The 20,314-nt window shown below is 35.1% G+C and overlaps 2 protein-coding genes and 1 pseudogene across 3 annotated transcripts; 2 read left to right on the top strand and 1 right to left on the bottom strand.

The window, feature by feature from the left end:
- Positions 1 to 63: 63 nt before the first annotated feature.
- LOC106755644 lies at positions 64 to 2,289 on the bottom strand. Its single transcript, XM_014637830.2, has 5 exons — positions 2,001 to 2,289; positions 1,663 to 1,769; positions 961 to 1,465; positions 643 to 761; positions 64 to 463 (listed from the first exon to the last, which is right to left on the bottom strand). Exons 1-5 carry the CDS (start codon positions 2,286 to 2,288, stop codon positions 265 to 267), a joined length of 1,218 nt encoding a protein of 405 aa, XP_014493316.2. The 5' UTR covers position 2,289; the 3' UTR covers positions 64 to 264.
- Positions 2,290 to 2,874: 585 nt separating this feature from the next.
- Positions 2,875 to 7,530, top strand: LOC106756514 (protein SUPPRESSOR OF K(+) TRANSPORT GROWTH DEFECT 1). Of its 2 annotated transcripts, XM_014638976.2 has the most exons (8): positions 2,891 to 3,653; positions 3,768 to 3,873; positions 5,043 to 5,241; positions 6,434 to 6,502; positions 6,583 to 6,657; positions 6,766 to 6,864; positions 6,955 to 7,110; positions 7,215 to 7,530. In XM_014638976.2, exons 1-8 carry the CDS (start codon positions 3,182 to 3,184, stop codon positions 7,338 to 7,340), a joined length of 1,302 nt encoding a protein of 433 aa, XP_014494462.1. In that variant the 5' UTR covers positions 2,891 to 3,181; the 3' UTR covers positions 7,341 to 7,530. The 2 variants fall into 2 exon arrangements, with proteins under 2 accessions (XP_022634261.1, XP_014494462.1); XM_022778540.1 differs by lacking the exons at positions 6,434 to 6,502; positions 6,583 to 6,657; positions 6,766 to 6,864; positions 6,955 to 7,110; positions 7,215 to 7,530 and having other exon boundaries at positions 2,875 to 3,653; positions 5,014 to 5,144.
- LOC106779827 lies at positions 7,517 to 19,507 on the top strand (annotated as a pseudogene).
- The last annotated feature ends 807 nt before the right edge of the window (positions 19,508 to 20,314 follow it).

Genomic DNA, 20,314 nt, shown 5'->3' with positions numbered 1-20,314 from the left:
AGCATGTATGCTAATATGGCAAGACGTAGAGTTAGTATAGTAAGTGTTCAGTGACACCCAGTCTTGATCAATGAATGTTCATGCATTGATTGAACCAAAGTGTACTACTCATGGTCCCTTGATGAAATTTCATACCCAACATGACAGGAAAGCACCTTGAAGTTTCTTTGTTAGGCTTCATAACCTCAAAACCCAATTCTATTATTATTCTTTAAGATGAATAGAATTGTTACACTTCATAAGGAAAGCATTTCTAAGATGAAATCATGCAACACCAACTATGTAAGCATTCCAAGAATCTTGTTGCTGAAAACTTGTTGCCTCTTCATATTTTACATTCTTTCCTGCACCAAATCCCTCTGTCTTCATAATTTCCGAGCTGTCTGGCATCTCTCGAACCCAAAAATGAACAGATCGAAATCCAGCCTCTTCCAGGCAATCCTTAATCTCAGGCAACGTCCACCTGTATAAAAAATACAATTGATCAATCACACCTCTTATGATGTTAAAATGACCAGAAATAAACAATCAGACCAGGAATAAACTTCAATAATGAGAAGTATTATTGAGCATAATTTTCACCTCAAAAATGGAAAATCATTTTTTCAAATTGAAGGTGGAAAAAATAAGTATAGAACTTACAACCGCCAGCTGTATGAAAATGCATGACGAAGTTTTCTTTGTTCCTTCTTCAAATGGAAATGGAGGCTAATCCTTGTCTTCCGTTGAATGATATCAAATTCAGCTTGCTCCCATACATACTACAGATTTGATTACAAAATCCATATTATACATAATAACATTTCAAGGGGAATATTCACAACTTCAACATTTGATAGTCAAAGAAAGTCAGTAAGAATTTTTACTTGCTTTCATGCACTATAATAACATAGATCGTGGCAACATCATCATGTTATAGTTTAATGAATTTTTACAAAATTAATGTCAATAACATTATACCGTAAAATTAGGAAATCTTCTTTGAAGCCTCAACTTGTGCTCTGAAGATGTACCCCCATATAAATCCATCACAAAAATTCCACCTTTAGTTGACAAGGCATCACGAGCATGCTTGAAATACAAAACCAGGTCTGCTCGTTTATGTAGACAACAGCAGCTGTAGTTAAAAGCACACACAATATCTCTTCCAGGTAATATTATGTTTCTCTTAGTAAACTTATAATCTTCCGCAACAGAGCCTGCTGGATCATCAGATTCCAGCACACCAGCCTGCATATTTTCTTCATTCTGTGCCAATGAAACGTTGCTTACCAGCTTCTGAGGATCCTTGTTCACAAGCTCAGACTCAAGAGGTTGTAGGACATTCCCATGAAAGAGGGATATTCTTGAAAATCCATCAGCTCCAAGTGAAGGTATGTTGTTTTCCACGCACCAATTAAGTGCTTCATTATCCAAATCTAATCCTACCGCTGTTCTTCTTGAATCACTGCGGAGCCATTCTGTACTGATAAACATAAATCACAGCCAGGTAAGTAGACTTGTTCTGACAAAAAATATAGTGAGACATCAAAAAGAGAAAAGGATTAACAGTGTTAGGAACAGCACTACAAAACCACATAAGCAATGATGCAGAACTAACAATTTAGGATATCCATGAGAGTATCAATAACTTAAAAGAGGCATGAATAAGGGAGGATGTACCTAAGAAACGCAGTACCACAGAAATCTTCTTGAAGATGAAGGGCTACCCTTCCACCCACGTACATGAGAAAGAACTTTTGCATATAACTTATGTCTCCTTTAGGAGACTGTACAAACACAAAAAAACATGATTCATCGAGTCACATTATTAACTTCTCAATCAACACAAAAAAATCACACAATAACCCATAAATTTGACTGCTAGTGAACTCACCAAGAAACACACAAAAACTAACAATTTTGAATCTTGCACATTTCATCATCCATCCCAACAACCAGCTAAACCAAGCATATGCCCATTGACAAAGATCCAATTTTTTTAAGATGGGAACACAAACCTGCACAGATTGTTGATAAAGGAGGAACTTCGAAGGCATATCGTGCGATTGGTTTTCGTGACTTATTGTTGCTTCGTCAGCATCATCTTCTTCTTCTTCCGCATTGCTGTCATCAACAGGTTCTTCACCGGAAGGTGAGAGTCTTGGAGTGTCATCAAAATCTTGGTCTTCTTGAAGATAGCTGAAGGAGCTTCTTCCACGGTTACGCCTCTCATGCTTCTGCTTCTGCTTTTCTCGTTTACCCATTTCGCCGCCGAAAAGTGAAACCCCAACTGTTTGTAACGTCATAATTTATATGGCTGTAAACAGTAATAGTTTTATTTTCTTGAATTATTTTCTTCTCCACTGGTTCAATTTTTCTTCTTCATCGTCATCACAAAAAAAAAAGAAGAAGAAAATCATAAAAAAAAAGTCTTCCTTTTCAAATCTTGATTAATATAATTATTTGTTTAGTATTTTAAATTACTTTTGTTAGACTAAAAATGTTTCTATTCGATTTTTTTCTTATTTCTTTAATCAAAATTTTATTTAGACTAGTGGTTAATCTTAAATAAATAAAAAAATGTGAGGTTCACTTCTATTTAAGATATAAAAAAGTAGAATTTAAATTAAATAAAAATTATTGTTGGTTGAATATTTAGTTACATAACTAAATATTCAACAACCAATAAATTTAATTAAAATTGTTTTAAAAATACATAAATTACATAACTAAACCAAAAATTTATCAACGAATAATAAAAGCAGTTCCCTTAAAAAAAAATACAAAATGAAACGCAATGCATTACGCAGGCGAGAGCGGGTTCCCTGAACTCTCCCTACTCACGCAATCACAAACAGAGATAATAAGAACCGTTGAATAAAGATCGTACAGTTGTTGTTTAGTACCAATGAATCCAACCCAAAATACGCATCCGAAAGACACACCGTTCGATCTTCATCATAGGATTCCAATTGATGAATATATATAAACCCGGGAATTCACGAAATTCGATTCCCTGAGGAGGAAGGTTCCACGGAAGAACCTTCTCTGACTCGCCCAACGAACCCAAAGGCTTTCTCTTTCTACGCGCATCCTTTTCTTCTTCATCATCGTCGTCTTCTTCTTCTTCTTCTTCTTCACAATCAGATCCTTCACAAACCCCAAAAAGGAAAGAAAATCACAGAACAAGAAGAAAAAGATGTATAGCAATTTCAAAGAGCAAGCAATAGAGTACGTGAAGCAAGCGGTGGATGAAGACAACAAAGGTAATTACGCGAGAGCGTTCCAACTTTACATGAACGCGTTGGAGTACTTTAAAACGCACCTCAAGTATGAGAAGAACCCTAAGATCAAGGAGGCCATCACGCAGAAATTCACCGAGTACCTGCGTCGGGCCGAGGAGATCCGGGCTGTCCTCGACGATGGGCCCAGCGGCCCACCTTCTTCCGGGGATGCTGCCGTCGCTACCAGGCCCAAGACCAAGCCCAAGGACGGCGCGGGCGGCGATGGGGAGGATCCTGAACAGACCAAGCTCCGTGCCGGGCTCAACTCTGCCATCGTTAGAGAAAAGCCCGACGTGAAGTGGAACGACGTGGCGGGGCTGGAGAGCGCCAAACAGGCTCTGCAGGAAGCGGTTATCTTGCCCGTGAAGTTTCCGCAGTTTTTCACTGGTGAGGTTTTGACCTTTTTGTTTTTTATTATGCGATTGAGGGAAGGATGATGTTGTAACCTGAAACCTGAAGTTTGAATTTTCTGCTGATTGGTGGATGGTTTGGTTGGTTCAGGTAAACGACGACCTTGGAGAGCCTTTTTGTTGTACGGACCACCGGGGACGGGTAAATCGTATTTGGCCAAGGCCGTTGCAACAGAAGCTGATTCTACGTTCTTCAGGTGGAGTTTTTAATTTTCTGTTGTTTAAACTTGATTAAGTATGTGTCTGGGTGAGGTTTTGCAAAATTGATTTTGGAGTGATGCGATTTTGATGTTTGTGTTAAAAGCAAGTTACGGGCTGAACTTTGTGTTTGTTTGGTTTCATCTTGGATTTTCCACAATCATGTTGAGATACCACCAGTTGATGTGATTTTAGATTAATTTTTGTGGGTTTAGTTTCACGTTGAGGAATTTATTATGGGTCTAGAGTTGGTCATGAGTTGAAACAAATTTGGATAGTTTTCGCATTTGGATAAAAAATTATACTAAGTTTTAATAATACTAACCTGCTTTTATAATGAAAATATCTAAATATAAATCACTCCACTTCACAATCAATTTTAACCACAATCAATTCATTAAACTATCAAGTTTGTCATCGTAAATCCAAACACACACTTAGTAATTCAATGCATTTCTGTTAACGCCACAAGAAGTTAGCTAAAGTCACTTAAACTCAAGAAATTCTAGATCCAAAATACCAACATTAATTTTAAACCACATTGGAAAAAAATTACTTTGGTACTCAATTTCCTTGTAACAAATGGAACATTGTGTTGTCATAGTAAGACACCAAAATCACTCCCTTTTCTTTTTTATTGTCTCGATGCTTGGGAAAAAATTAAGAGAGGAAAAAACCAATTTCTCCTTTTAAGGTTTTCCTAGTAGTTGTTTTCTCCATTTCCAAGTGTTATTGTTCTCTCGGAATTAGAGAGTGGGTATTGCAATTTTTCTTTCCTTTAGTGAAGTTACATTATTGTTTATTTGTCTGTTTTGTTCCTCTTTTCAACTTTTATTTTCGTTGATTCCTTATGCTATTAGTCTACCTTTTTACAAATTCTGGATTATCCAATGTGAATTGAAACACTCTAAGTTTGGTAGATGAATGTGTGTTCTAATGAATGATTTCACATCATCATCAACATTGTTATTTTTAAAATTTTCAATCTTAGTGACATTGCTTTCCACACATTCATGATTATGATCGATTTAGTTCCTTGTGCGTGTGCATGCAAATCGAACAGTTCTGTCTTCACAGTGATTTTGTATGGAAAAATAAGGTTGTAAACGTGAGTGCTTAGGTGGGCCTTTTTTTTGCAGCATTTTTTAACTTTTGAGTTCTTCTCCAGTGTTTCTTCATCAGACCTGGTTTCAAAGTGGATGGGTGAAAGTGAAAAGTTGGTTTCAAATCTTTTTGAAATGGCTCGTGAAAGTGCACCTTCTATCATATTCATTGATGAAATAGATTCTCTGTGTGGTCAGCGTGGCGAGGGTAACGAGAGTGAGGCTTCAAGACGAATTAAAACTGAAGTTCTGGTGCAGATGCAGGTAATGAATTTATGGTGCCAAGTTTGTATGGGATATCTTGATTAGATCAATATTTTTTAGTTTACATCTGAATTGCAGTATGCGGAACTTGTATACTGGTTTAGGATGTTGATGAATTATCCTTACTTTATTTGAAGAACAGGGTTGGATTAATTAAGTTTCATCTCCTTGTCAATAGTTTGGGTCTTTATTGTTTCCTATAATAAACCATCTAGAGCTATCTGGCACCTTACCTTTTGTTGTTGGGATGTCTGTAAAATATCTCATTTGTGTCTTAGAATATTTGGGAAAATCTTAGAATCTTAATTTGTCGCTTCTTTGGGTTAGTAGCCTTTTCATATTACCTGGAGTAATACTAACTATACTAGTCCTATTTCTTTTAATAATTATTCTTTTATAATAGCTAGGACTAGTGCAGAGAGTAAATTACATGGTTCTTAATCCAGTGAAAAGGGAGAAAGAGTAACCAAGAAGAAGAGAGGAGGAAGTTTTTAAGAAGAATCATATGACGGATAATATTTTGGTCTTCAATTGAGTTGAATGATATTGTGTGATTCATGTTTTATCATAGAAAGGTCTGTTATATTAGATTTTCTACCATATCAATTTAAGAATATCAGTCTTTATTCTCTTTCTCAGTTTCCTTGCCACTTGAACTCATAAACTATAATACAAACAATTGTTATACTTGATATATTCTACAAATTTCTTATAGTATTCCATCATTGAGCAAATTGCCTTATATCTACATCTATTATATTCTTTTTTGTATTTCCTTCTTTCCTGAAATTGTGGCTCTTGACATAAATTATTCAATATTTTAATTGTTTCAACATTTGCAGTTTTTTTTTTGGCATCCCATGATCACTTGACTGGCCAAGTCTAGATTTGGTTATAGTATTATTACCCTTTTTTAACTATAAAAGAATGTTTAAAGTGACATATTGGATGATTTTTAGAAATATGAAAGTTGCGTGCACTTTTTGATTAATGACTCAAGTCTCGTGGTATTTAGGATTTTATTTATCAGGCTGAATACAGTAGTCAGTATCGTTGTTTTTTGTTTTAAAAAAAAAAGGTGTTCGAACTATCCTCGCCCTCTGTAATTAACGTTATTATGCATCCTTAATTGTTCTAATTCAGAAGATTCAAGGTTTCCATCATAATGTAGGTTTTCCATTTTACGATGTAGGGTGTAGGACACAATGATCAGAAAGTTCTGGTTCTAGCGGCTACAAATACACCTTATGCTCTAGACCAGGTAAAAAAATAGTTCTGGTTACTAGTTCTTATTGAGTCAACGGGATGATACTATTTATATTAATCAAGTTGTTATTGTAGGCAATAAGGCGACGTTTTGATAAGCGAATATACATACCCCTACCAGATTTGAAGGCTCGCCAGCACATGTTCAAGGTATGGGCAATATACACGATGATGTTCATTGAAGGATTGGTCTTATTAGTATTGTGAACCTAGCAAACGGTCTTACTATGTCTTTTTCTTGGTTGATAAATTGAACAGGTGCACCTAGGAGATACTCCCCATAATTTGACAGAAAGTGATTTTGAACATTTGGCCCGCAGGACTGAGGGGTTTTCAGGTTCAGATATAGCTGTCTGTGTAAGTTGAACTTCTGTGAAAGACCTGGTTACGATGATAATTTTTATTTAGATGAATTTTAAGGCAGATGTGATTTTGCCTGTTCTACAGGTCAAAGATGTTTTATTTGAACCTGTTCGCAAAACCCAAGATGCCATGTTTTTCTTTAAGAATCCTGAGGGCATGTGGATTCCATGTGGACCAAAGCAACATAGTGCAATACAAATTACAATGCAGGAGCTTGCGGCGAAAGGACTTGCTTCACAGGTATTCAAGCTGATGCAGATTTTGATGACAGTAGGACTCCAGAATTTCATTTTCTTACTCATTATTGAAGAGTAATAATTTTTATGTTCCTGTCTGTTCCACAGATCCTGCCACCACCTATATCGAGGACAGATTTTGACAAAGTACTTGCTAGACAAAGACCCACTGTAAGCAAGGCCGACCTCAATGTTCATGAGAGATTCACAAAGGAGTTTGGAGAGGAAGGATAATTCTGACCGAATTCTTCTTCGACTATCTGCACTAGTTTAAACGTGTTATTATTTGTAATTTACAGAACTATTGGATCAAGTGAAGTGCATAATTCTAATTCTCATAAATTGTGTATAAAAACAGTCTGAAATTCTCAGAAAAATAAATTTCATGTGAATATGTGGTACAGGTTACTCATGTTTGGCTTCATTTCAATGGAGGAGGATTCACAAATTTTAGGGTTTTTCAGGTTTGAGTGTTTTTTTTCTGAAATTCTAGTGGGGTTGAGAATTTTGGCTGTTGTGCTTCACCAAGCTGTAACAGACATAGTACTTTCGATACTTTCTAAGAAACTGTCATTAACCATAAAATATAGTTTGGAACCAGTTGTGAGATTAGTTTACACTTCAAATTACCTAAAAGAGCATGTAAATTGTATAAGATGTGATTCATCGATGTGAAAATATTCTTGCTAAGGTCATTTATGGACTTGAAAGGAATCGGTTTCCTGATATAGTTTGAAGTCATCAACAGAAACAGATATATAGCTTTTAATTAGCCTATTTGTTTGAATCTTCGGGACGGCCAATTGATGATTTGAAGTAACATGTAAGCTGTCTGGTTACTATCAGTTCTAAGTGTGAGGGAGGTGATCTGCCAAATGGACATATAAAATCAAAATGGTTTGTCACATCCTTTTCAAAAGAACAGGGACAATTATGATGTAGATGCAAAGTAAGAAAAAACCTCACTAGAAGGATTCAATCATTCTACTTGGTATGCGAAGCATAAATTTGGAGAAAGCAAGTTCAGATTTTTAGAGCTTCATTTTTTTTTACTATTGACTATTTACTGATTTAAATATATAAACTTTTATAATCTTTCTTATTTGTTTATCTTACGGAAGTCAATTACACATCATAAAAGTAGTTTATTTTTCTTAATAATAGAACTGTGTGTGAAATTTTGGACTAAACTATATTTATCTCAAAACAAAATTTTGTGTATTTACACACAATTAAATGATTCCAAATTAAACGAATCCATTTTTATTGAACCGGTTTGATTGGATTTTGCATTTTTTTCTTTTGAAAACATCAAATAATCTAAACCAATGAAAATAGATTGTTCTGGATTTTATTAAATTTTTCAAAATCTGATCTAACTCAAACACCTATAGCAGAAAAAAATTGAATAACGGAGCATCTTAGGAAGAAGCATGTAGTGATGAACTAAAGTTTTTTTCTTCTAAAAGACTGAAATACACTGTAGCTTTTTGGTATCTGGGTGAGCATATGCCATCTGTGGTTGCCAATAACACTCTCAAGTTCAGACAAAGGGAAGACCCGTTGTCCTTTTATGTTTTAAATATTGGAAAATTTGTGTTAGTTCTCTGTAATGTAGCTGTGAATGGTACAAGTTTGAATCGTCCAAATGCTGTTAGTTCGTTAAATATATATTCATCTTATCTCCTTTTGTGAATGTCATTTTACTTTCTAAAGAATCCCAATTATACACCAAGTAATAAATAGAAAAATATAAAGCCGGCAACTGATTGAGTTGGTCAGTTTTGGCTATAAAACGGACGAATCACCAACCATAAAATTAGTCACCATTTCCAAGTCCAGCTTTCTATTCTGGACCCTTTCAGTGTATCATGGGGTTTACCATAGTTTTAAGCTATTCCACCCTTCTCCTTTTCATTGGGTATACTTTGGTGGATGGATCCACCCCAAAGGTAAGCAGCATATTGCACTTGGACTTGATGCATGCATGCAATGCTGTCTACGTTAGTTGCATGCATGTACAGTCTCTGAGCCACAATAGTAGAAGAATTTGGATTCTTTGCTGAGTTTTTTTTGTGCTGTTTCTCTATTGTGTTTTTGAAATACACTGATGCATACTGGATACTGATTAGTGTATTATTAGTACTCAGTAGAGGACAGCACCAAAATACTCAGTAGAGAATCTGAACTCTGAGTCAAAGCTCTAAACTACTTATATAGAACTAAACTAACTTTTGGATTTGCATTTATGTAGCATCATATAGTTTACATGGGAGATCATTCACACCCTAATTCAGAATCCGTGATCACGGCAAACCATGAGATACTAGCTTCAGTCACAGGAAGGCATGCAACTCATTTTGAGATAAAATTCATGGAATTAATTATAACTATCAATGTTCTCCTAGTTTTAGTTTATTTGAAAATGGAATAATTTTGACAAAAATGGACTTCCTGTGTACATTCTTTCTACTTTTCAGCCTGAGTGAAGCAAAAGCAGCAACCATCCACCATTACAGTAAAAGCTTTCAAGGTTTCTCAGCTATGATTACACCTGAGCAAGCCACTCAACTAGCAGGTATTGTATTCCAGTGTTATATGCTTCTCTCTTCATCTTTCCACAATATTAGACAACGAAACAATGAGGGCTTATTCAATATTTTGAAAATGGCCTCTCGATTTAAAATATGTGGCTCCAATGTTGGAGTTGTGTTTGCAAAGTTTTCAGAGTGAAAAAACATATTCTATATGGAATTCATCAACCACTTACTTGCTCAGGCTCTGAACAACGCTTTGAATTGTGTTTCAGAACATAAATCGGTAGTGTCAGTTTTTGAGAGCAAAATGAATAAACTCCACACCACACATTCTTGGGATTTTCTTGGATTGGATACTATCTACAGGAACAATCCTAAAGCACTGGACACTGCATCCGACGTCATTGTTGGTGTCATTGACTCTGGTTAATGCTTCCCTTTGAACTCTTTTTTCTGTCATTTGGATTAAAAATGAGTGACTCAACATTGGTTTTCAGGAATCTGGCCGGAATCGCAAAGTTTCACTGATTATGGATTAGGCCCCGTGCCCAAAAAATTCAAAGGACAGTGTGTCACTGGTGATAAGTTTACACTAGCCAATTGCAACAAGTAAGAACTCAAAATCCATCATAACACTCATTTGCAGCTGTTAAAGCGTAAAGTAAAATCATTCACATTTTTCACTTAACAGTATTAGGATGTCTATGACAAAGTGGTCTAGATTTCTGCTTCTATCTTTGCCAACGTAATTTTTCTAATAAGAAAAACTAGATTTCAGCACAAACAAAATTCTCTTACATGAATGAATGTATTCAAATTCATCATACAACCTATTCATGTTCCATCACCCAATAGGCTAAACTTTTTGGATAGCTGGTTTATGGCAGAAACTTATGGTATGCAATAGATATATGAAGATTATCATTTGCAAACTATGTCACTTACCTGGAGTTTGGATTTTTCAGGAAAATTATCGGTGCTCGATTCTATTCAAAAGGGTTTGAAGCAGAAAATGGTCCTCTAGACGGTGTTGTCAATAAGATATTTTTCCGGTCAGCTCGAGATAGTGATGGACATGGAACACATACAGCTTCTACAATAGCAGGGTCTACTGTTGCTAATGCCAGCTTACTTGGTATTGCCAAAGGAACAGCTAGAGGTGGTGCCCCAAGTGCTAGACTTTCCATCTACAAGGCCTGTTGGTTCGGGTTCTGCAGTGATGCTGATATTCTTTCAGCAGTGGATGATGCTATTCATGATGGCGTTGACATATTATCTCTTTCTCTTGGTCCTAATCCTCCCCAGCCAATTTACTTCGAAGATGCAGTCAGTTTAGGAACATTCCATGCATTTCGAAAGGGTGTTCTTGTTTCTGCTTCAGCTGGAAATTCAGTTTTTCCACGTACTGCATGCAATGTTGCTCCTTGGATCCTCACTGTTGCTGCTAGCTCCATAGACAGGGAGTTCAGTTCAAACATCTACCTTGGTAACTCAAAGGTCTTAAAGGTGAAGTCAATAACAAACCCTTTTGAAATTTTAACACCAATATACGTCTAATGCATATATCAGTCTTAGTTACTAAATTAAGAAAGGTTTATAAACTCCATCAGGGTTCTTCTTTGAATCCAATAAAAATGGAGCACCCGTATGGTTTGGTACATGGAAGTGCTTCTGCAGCTGCTGGAGTTTCAGCAGTAAATGCAAGGTATTCTCTCTGTTATGTGGCTGATCACAAACTTTGTTGTTGATAAATGATTTTAAGTCCAAGACGTCTATCTAGAATGACATGATTGAACTTTTAATCCTATTTCCTTGATTTCTCCATGTAACAGCTTCTGCAAGAACAATACTCTAAATCCTACCTTAATCAAGGGTAAAATTGTGATCTGTACAATCGAGAATTTCAGTGATAACAGACAAGAGAAGGCTATAGAAATAAGGAAAGGTGGGGGTGTTGGAATGATACTTATTGATCATAATGCCAAAGATGTTGGTTTTCAATTTGTCATCCCAAGCACTCTCATTGGTCAAGATGCTGTAGAAGAGCTCCAAGCATATATAAAGACAGATAAGTGAGTTTCAAAAGTTTGTCAAATAGAGCAATAGATCTCTAATATCAAAGTTAGTCACACTTCATTGTCAGAAGATTGATCCATAAAACATCGTCCGCTAATGCTTTATTATGTCAGGAATCCTACTGCTAGAATCTACCCAACAATAACTGTAGTTGGTACCAAACCAGCACCAGAAATGGCAGCTTTTTCTTCAATAGGGCCAAATATAATAACACCAGACATTATTAAGGCAAGTTTACTTAGACTCATGTATATTTAGACTACTTAATGCACCGTATTCTTCCCACTTAACCTTTTTGTTGACTCAGAAAGGATACAGAGGACATAGTGTTGAAGGTCGATCCTATACTCATGTATGCTAACTAGTGTGCTCTCATCCAACTCTGCAGCCAGATATCACAGGACCTGGAGTGAATATTTTGGCAGCATGGTCTCCAGTAGCAACTGATGCCACAGTTGAACAACGACCTGTCAACTACAACATCATTTCAGGAACATCAATGTCTTGTCCACACATAACTGCAGTTGCAGCAATTATTAAATCTCACCACCCATCTTGGGGTCCTGCAGCCATAATGTCTTCAATAATGACAACAGGTAAGTTTTTCATAAGTACAGATTCTCTACTGGTTTTTTGGTGCTGTCCTCTGCTGAGCATTAACAATACACCGATGTTGGTACTAAAAAAATCTTTTAATATATTTTAAAACATCATCAGTGTATTTTAAAGGCACAGCACCAAAAAAAAACCCAATAAAGAATCCAAATTCATTTTTCATGCTTCAAAACTTCCCAGCAACTACCAAAGTCATGAGAATAGATGTTTGTTACTTTGATCATCTTAAATTAATGCCGTTTTTTCCCTATGTTACAGCAACAGTTACTGATAACACACAGCACCTGATAAGAAGAGAACCAAATGGAACTCAAACCACACCATTTGATTATGGATCTGGACATGTTAACCCAGTTGCATCACTGAATCCGGGATTAGTATATGAATTTAATTCCCAAGATGTTCTGAATTTTCTGTGCAGCAATGGAGCAAACCCAGCACAACTTAAAAACCTCACTGGGGATATTACTCAATGCCAAAAACCTCTTACAGCTTCCTACAACTTCAACTATCCTTCCATTGGAGTGTCCAACTTGAATGGAAGTTTATCAGTTTATCGTACAGTTACTTACTATGGTCAGGAGCCAACAGTATATTCTGCAAGTATTGAAAATCCATCTGGTGTGAAGGTTACAGTTACTCCAGCAGAATTGAAGTTCTGGAAAACTGGGGAGAAGATAACTTTCAGGATTAATTTCTTCCCTTTCAAGACAAGCAATGGAAACTTTGTGTTTGGCTCCTTGACATGGAATAATGGAAAACAAAGGGTTAGGAGTCCTATTGGTGTCAATGTACTCTCTACTTAATGTGGAGTGCTTCTTGGTCTATATCATTCTTGGGTTTACACCTAAGAAAATGCATTTATTTATATCACTTCTATTTCTGCAAGAAAAGAAAGGTTCTACTCAAACCAATATTGTCTGATTCAATGGCAGCAATATCAACTTCTATTGCCTGTGATCATCAGTGCATATGCTCTCTGAATCATGGTAAAAATAATTAGTATTGTATTACACATGTTAAGGACACTATATCATTGTGTTCTTCCATGATGGTTAACAAAAACTTTGTTCTGTTCTTGGCAAGCATACCAAATCATAAAAGTAGTAAAATAGAAAGTTCAAGTATCCTTCTCCAAAGACTTGCACAATACTAGCAAAGTATACGACTTCTTACTATCTAGACATATTAACTTCAGAATTTTGTCACAAAGATGACTATGGATTTATTAAAAGTAATTTAAGAAATTCCATTGATAATCCACAGTTCCTTCTGTAATTCAACAAAGCAATTTACTTTAAGTTCAGTAATTAACAGATGACCAATAAACCATGATCCATTCCTAGATACACAATTCACAGGTTTAGCTCAAGTTAAGATAATGAAATTATTTCTAGTCACAAACAATGTCCAAGAAAAAGCTATAGGTGGTATCTACAACAAACATGGAGATAGAAGTAAAACAGTAATGTTAAAGAACAAAATATTAGACCTGTCCTATTTAATGGCTGGAATAACATCAAATTTGGTTAAACAAAATTTCAAGTAAGATAATTGCTAGATAAATGCTCTTTTATCAATGATTAACCTTTCTCAAAGCCTGATTATGTTTTATGTAAGCACACTGTGTTTATTGGGGTTAAACTTTGTCTAGTTTTTGTAATGTTAATGTAGGTCACTATACCTTTAACAATTATCTTCAAGGGGATCAAGAAGCATATTACAAATAAAATTGATTGTTTCATTGTGTCACAGTTTTAATAAATTGTTACTAAACTGTTAGTTTTTCATTTTCTAAATTTGGTATGGAAGTAAATTCAAATCTTGCTTGAATTAATAACAATTACTTTGAGCATGAAAATATGTGAAGCAACTTTTAATACCTTACAATCACATGAATTACAAGCTCCAATGTTCTGAACCATGGCTCAAATTCTTGTCGGAAGGGTTGTTTACTTGTTCCACCTTTGTCTTCTGACATGATTGTCTCTCAAAGAAGATACAGGAAGAGAAACAGTCCCAAAGAACACTGAATATTTCTCCAAAATGTGTTCCTGACGCTTTAAACTGTTTTTGTGATTTTGTTTTTTCCAGTTTGGTTGAATTTTTCTCCTCTTTATTACCCAAAAACAAAGCATAAAGTTTTAAAGTAAAATGAATAAAATCCAAAGTGTAAACAGATTTTTAATCAAACAACTTTTTTTTTAAAATTAATGAAGTAGACAATTTTAAGAAACAATTCAGAAGAAATTCTTTTGTTTATATATTGCTGAGATTACTCATCTCCACTTAATATGGAACATTTATATTTCTCACAATTGTCAAAGCTTTATCTTGAAGAACTTCTTAGTGTTGAATCTTCTTATGTTCTTTTTATTGACTTCATCAAAACCATTATCTGTGCTTTGGAATCTTCTTAGTTTGTTGCATTCTTTGACATCAATCACTTTTTTTTATTCTTGAATCCTGAAAGTGGACATCAGTAAAGTCAATTAGTAGTACTCAGCAGATTTTACTTCTTGCCAGCACCATAGCTTTTGTTTTAACAGAATAGATTAATTGAAGTTTAAAATATTGGAAAATTTGTATTAGTTGCAAACAATGCTGTTGTGAAAGATACAAATACGAGTCCAGCAACTAATGGCCAATGTTGGTGATAATAAAATGACCAAGTGATTAATTAAATCAATATACATTCATCTTATCTTATTTTATAGATGTCTTTTGCTTTGTTAAGAATCTCAAATGTACACTAAGTTATAAGCAGAAACACATAAAGCCGGCAACTGAATTTTTTTACATGATATAACATAAGTTTGTTCGTTTTTGGTTATAAAATTTCCCAATCATCTACCATAAAAAGAGTCACCATTTCCACATTTAGCTTTCTATTCTGAAATGGGGTTTGACAAAATTTCAACTTGTTTCATCCTACTCTTCTTTGGGTATACTTTGGTGAATGGATCCACCCCAAAGGTAAGGAACTGTGAGATAATTTACCAGTAGCTTCTAACTACTTACACAGATCAAAACTAAATTTTTTGGATTTGAATTGTTGTAGCATTACATAGTTTACATGGGAGATCATTCAAATCCTAATTCAGAATCTGTTATCAGAGAAAACCTTGAGATACTAGCTTCTGTTACTGGAAGGCATGCCACTCAATTTGAGATAAACTTCAAGAATTAATTACAATTATCAGTGTTCTTCTTTTTTGGTTTATTCAAAAATGGGACAGTTCAGGCTAATGGTTTCCTGTGTATATTCATTACACTTTTCCTCCTCAGTGAAGCAAAGGCTGCTGCAATCTACCATTACAGTAAAAGCTTTCAAGGCTTCTCAGCCATGATCACTCCAGAGCAAGCTAAACAACTTGCAGGTATTGCATTCCGCTATGATATCTTTCGGTGCTTATCCTGCAAGCAAACATTTTGAACAAGAGAGGAAGATCCCCAGTTAAAATAATGTTTGATTGTGATTTCATTTTGTTTTAAAAAACAGTTTTCTAAAACAATTTCTCATCCAAAATCTACTAAATTTTGAAACCTTTTACCTTTAAAAGTCAAGAAATAGAAAGGTTTATGAGATATTTTCTCATCTTCTTCTGTTCTTTAACCTCTCCCTTAATTCAAAATTCTGTTTTGTGCCTTGCACCACTTCACTATAACAATTTTGTCTAGTTGTATGTTAAAAACTAAAAGAACTTTTTGAAAATAAAAATCCTTTACACCTCACATGCCAAGCCTTGAATGACGTTTTCAATTTTGTTTCAGAATATAACTCAGTGGTGTCCGTTTTTGAGAGCAAAATGAATAAACTCTATACGACACATTCTTGGGATTTTCTTGGATTGGAGACTTCCTACGAGGATCATGCACCATTGGACATTGCATCCGATGTCATTGTTGGTGTCATTGACTCTGGTAAATAGTTTTTCTGGTACTTTCTCTTTTTTCTTTCATTGAGATTACAAAGAGTGACTAAACATTGGTTTTCAGGAATCTGGCCAGAATCGGAAAGCTTTAATGATTATGGATTAGGTCCTGTGCCTGAAAAGTTTAAAGGAGAGTGTGTTACTGGGGATAACTTTACACTAGCCAATTGCAACAAGTAAGAACTCATTTTTGAATTTAAAACCTGATACAGTAATAGGTACTGCATCTGATGTGCATAATGAAGTTATGCAAGACATGTCATCTGTTGAGCATAATTTGGGTTCTGCATCATTTAATACCTTTTTCAATGGTGTTAACCACAAAGAATAAAGAGAGCTAAAACACTATAAAATGAAAGATATTAGCATTTGTTGGAGCTAAGTGTAACTTGGAGTTCTACTTTGGGTATAAATTATTGGGAATCCAAGTATAAGTCTAAGCATGTTGATCAGAAATGAGAAAGTTGAACATTATATAAGATTATACAAAGAGGAAAACGTATAAATCCATTGCCTTAGAGTTTCAAGCTGAAGGTGAAATTAACTCTTTATGTGGATTGACTCGTGTCTCGTTAATGTTGTATCTTAGCACTCAAACTCCTCAAATGATCTATAAATGGTACTAAAGACAATCTTAAGTTGAGCACTGTATAAGGAAGAAGATAGTAAGTCCTTTACTAACTATGTCATCTCACCTGGAGTTTGGATTTTCAGGAAAATCATTGGTGCACGGTACTATTCAAAGGGGTTTGAAGCAGAAAAGGGTCCTCTAGAGGGCACACTTTTCCGGTCAGCCCGAGATAGTGGTGGACATGGAACACACACGGCTTCAACAATAGCAGGTTCCATTGTTGCCAATGCCAGTTTGCTTGGAATTGCCAAAGGAACTGCTAGAGGGGGTGCACCAAGTGCAAGACTTTCCATCTACAAGGTCTGTTGGTTGGGGTTCTGCAGTGATGCTGATATTCTTTCTGCCATGGATGATGCCATCCATGATGGAGTTGACATACTATCTCTCTCCCTTGGCCCTGGTCTCTCCCAGCCAATTTACTTTGAGGATGCAATCAGTATAGGATCCTTCCATGCTTTCCAAAAGGGAGTTTTTGTATCTGCTGCAGCTGGAAACTCGTTTTTTCCAGGTACTGCATGTAATGTTGCTCCTTGGATCCTCACCGTTGCTGCTAGCACAATAGACAGGGAATTCAGTTCAAATATCTACCTTGGTAACTCAAAGATCTTAAAGGTGAAGTCAACAATAACAAATAATTTATATATTTAACACCAGTATACATCTAATCCATGCCAGTATCAGTTAATTTAATGAAGAAAGGTTTATGTGCCTTCAGGGTTCTTCTTTGAATCCAACAAGAATGAAGCAATCGTATGGTTTGATATATGGAAGTGCCGCTGCAGCTGCTGGAGTTTCACCAATAAATGCAAGGTATCTTCTGCATTAGTTGTCCAAGAACAAACAAATTTCAACGTTGATAAATGTTTCAGATTCTACACAACTTGTTGCTTCTTGGCGTCTACTCTACACTCTTCAAGCAAACTCAAACAAGTACTTTAGTGGGAGAATGAGACAATATTTGTTGTGAATTTGAAGCAAAAATATAATACTATTCCTTGATTTCTTCGTACAGCTTCTGCAAGAACAATACTCTAGATCCTACCTTAATCATGGGTAAGATTGTGATTTGCACAATTGAGGATTTCTTGAGTGATGACAGACGAGAGAAGGCCTTAACGGTAAGGCAAGGTGGGGGTGTTGGAATGATACTTAATGACCATAATGCCAAGGATTTTGGTTTTCAATTTGTCATCCCAACCATTCTCATTGGTCAGGACGCCTTAGAAGAGCTTCAAGTTTATACATTGACAGAGAAGTGAGTCCTAAAAGTTTGCTCAAAAGGAGAGAAATATTCAGTAACAAGTTAGTCACACTAATTCTCAAAATATTGATCATGAAACATTGTCTATTAATGTTTGACTATGTCAGGAATCCCACAGCTACAATCCACCCAACAATAACTGTAGTTGGTACCAAACCTGCACCAGAAGTGGCAACTTTTTCTTCCATGGGACCAAATATAATAACACCAGACATTATTAAGGCAAGTTTACAAATAGATTATGTTTAGACCTGCATGCACAACAGATTATTCCTGGTCTAACTTACACTGACACAAAGAGATATAAAAGATATAGTGTTGAAGGTTGATATATACTTGGTTGTATAATTATATATATGTGCTAAATAGTGTGCTCTCATCCAATTATGAAGCCTGATATCACAGCACCTGGAGTGAATATTTTAGCAGCATGGTCTCCGGTTGGAACTTTAGCCACAGTTGAAGAACAATCCCTCAACTATAACATCATTTCAGGAACATCAATGTCTTGCCCCCACATAACTGCAGTTGCAGCAAATATAAAATCTCACCACCCACACTGGGGTCCTGCAGCCATAAAGTCTGCAATAATGACAACAGGTAAGATATTCTTCATTCATGCTACAAAATTCCTTGGCAACAGCAAAAGCAAAAGCCAACGTTTGTAGTTCTGATCATTCTAACCAATGCCTTTGTTTTAATGTTACAGCCACAGTTATGGATAACACACATCACCTCATAGGAAGAGATCCAAAGGGTACTGAAACAACACCATTTGACTATGGATCCGGACATGTTAACCCAGTTGCATCACTGAATCCAGGATTAGTATATGAATTTAACTCCGAAGATGTTCTGAATTTTCTGTGCAGCAATGGAGCAAGTCCAGCACAAGTTAAAAACCTCACTGGGGGTCTTACTCAATGCCAAAAGCCTCTCACAGCTTCCTACAACTTCAATTATCCTTCAATTGGTGTGTCAAATATGAATGGAAGTTTATCAGTTTATCGTACAGTTACTTATTATGGTTTGGAGCCAACCGTGTATTATGCAAGTGTTGAAAATCCATCTGGTGTGAATGTTAGAGTTGCTCCAGCAGAATTGAAGTTCTGGAAAACTGGGGAGAGAAAAAGTTTCAGAATTGATTTCTTTCCTTTCAGGAATAGCAATGGAAACTTTGTCTTTGGTGCTTTGACATGGAACAATGGCACACAAAGGGTCAGGAGTCCTATTGCTCTCAACGTACTCTCTATATTATGAATTGTATAATTCATACTGCAAATGATATTATGAATTGTATAATTCATACTGCAAATTACATTATGGGTTATATAATTTATAATATAAATTTGAAAGACAATTTAAAATATAAATTATATTTCTAAGTGTACAATTCATAATGCAATTTTTATTTTGAATTATGTGATCCATAATACAAATTTTAAAAGACAATATTGGGATACAAATATTTTAATGAGGTAATTAAGTCATTTCACTGAAATTATGGAAATGCAGGAGGAAACATGGTAGTGTAGAAAGAAATCTCCAAGGTGTTGAGTTGAATGAAACTTCTGGACTAATGCACTGGGCTAAGTTATAATTGGGCTTATGTCTAACAAAAGAAGAGGGAAATTAGTTTTTCCACCCCCACAACTACATCCTAATTCTCTAGGGAGTGTTTAAAATATCTAAAACACCTATGCTTGAATTTTGAAATTCATAAACATAATAGACAATTTATTTTTAAATAAAAACTATATTCTAAATTACTTAACTTGGAATGCATCTCATATAAAAAAAAATGTAATCCTGATTGTGTGGAATGAAATACATTTCTAGATTGTAATTCGAAGAAGTTTTTCTAAATTTTAAAATCACGTAATTAGTGTATTTCTAAATTATTCATAATATTTGAATTACTTAGTTCAAAATTTACTTTTGAATTATGTAATATAAATTTTTTTTTTAAATTTAGAATATATTTTTTAATTTTAAATATATAATTCAAAATAACTTTTTAACATACAATTACAATATTTCCAACCCATGAATAATTTAGTCTTTTCCCTGGATCTATGGACATGTAAGAAAAAAAACATGAAGATTATAAAAGAAATACCCAAAAAAGAAATAACAAAAAGAACATATCCCCA

The sequence above is a fragment of the Vigna radiata genome, chromosome 2 (genome assembly GCF_000741045.1).
Source record: "Vigna radiata var. radiata cultivar VC1973A chromosome 2, Vradiata_ver6, whole genome shotgun sequence".
Classification (NCBI taxonomy): domain Eukaryota; kingdom Viridiplantae; phylum Streptophyta; class Magnoliopsida; order Fabales; family Fabaceae; genus Vigna; species Vigna radiata.
This window is presented reverse-complemented; position numbering and strand designations above follow the sequence as displayed.

What these genes read in the sequence shown, in the direction of transcription:
- LOC106756514 (XM_014638976.2), top strand. Translation starts at nt 3,182, where the DNA reads ATGTATAGCAATTTCAAAGAGCAAGCAATAGAGTACGTGAAGCAAGCG. An exon ending in GTTCAGATATAGCTGTCTGT is followed by an intron (nt 6,865 to 6,954) that starts GTAAGTTGAACT and finishes CCTGTTCTACAG; the next exon opens with GTCAAAGATGTTTTATTTGA. An exon ending in CGAAAGGACTTGCTTCACAG is followed by an intron (nt 7,111 to 7,214) that starts GTATTCAAGCTG and finishes TCTGTTCCACAG; the next exon opens with ATCCTGCCACCACCTATATC.
- LOC106755644 (XM_014637830.2), bottom strand. Translation starts at nt 2,288, where the DNA reads ATGACGTTACAAACAGTTGGGGTTTCACTTTTCGGCGGCGAAATGGGT. An exon ending in GAAGATTTCCTAATTTTACG is followed by an intron (nt 762 to 960) that starts GTATAATGTTAT and finishes TCAAATCTGTAG; the next exon opens with TATGTATGGGAGCAAGCTGA. An exon ending in TTTTCATACAGCTGGCGGTT is followed by an intron (nt 464 to 642) that starts GTAAGTTCTATA and finishes TTTTTTATACAG; the next exon opens with GTGGACGTTGCCTGAGATTA.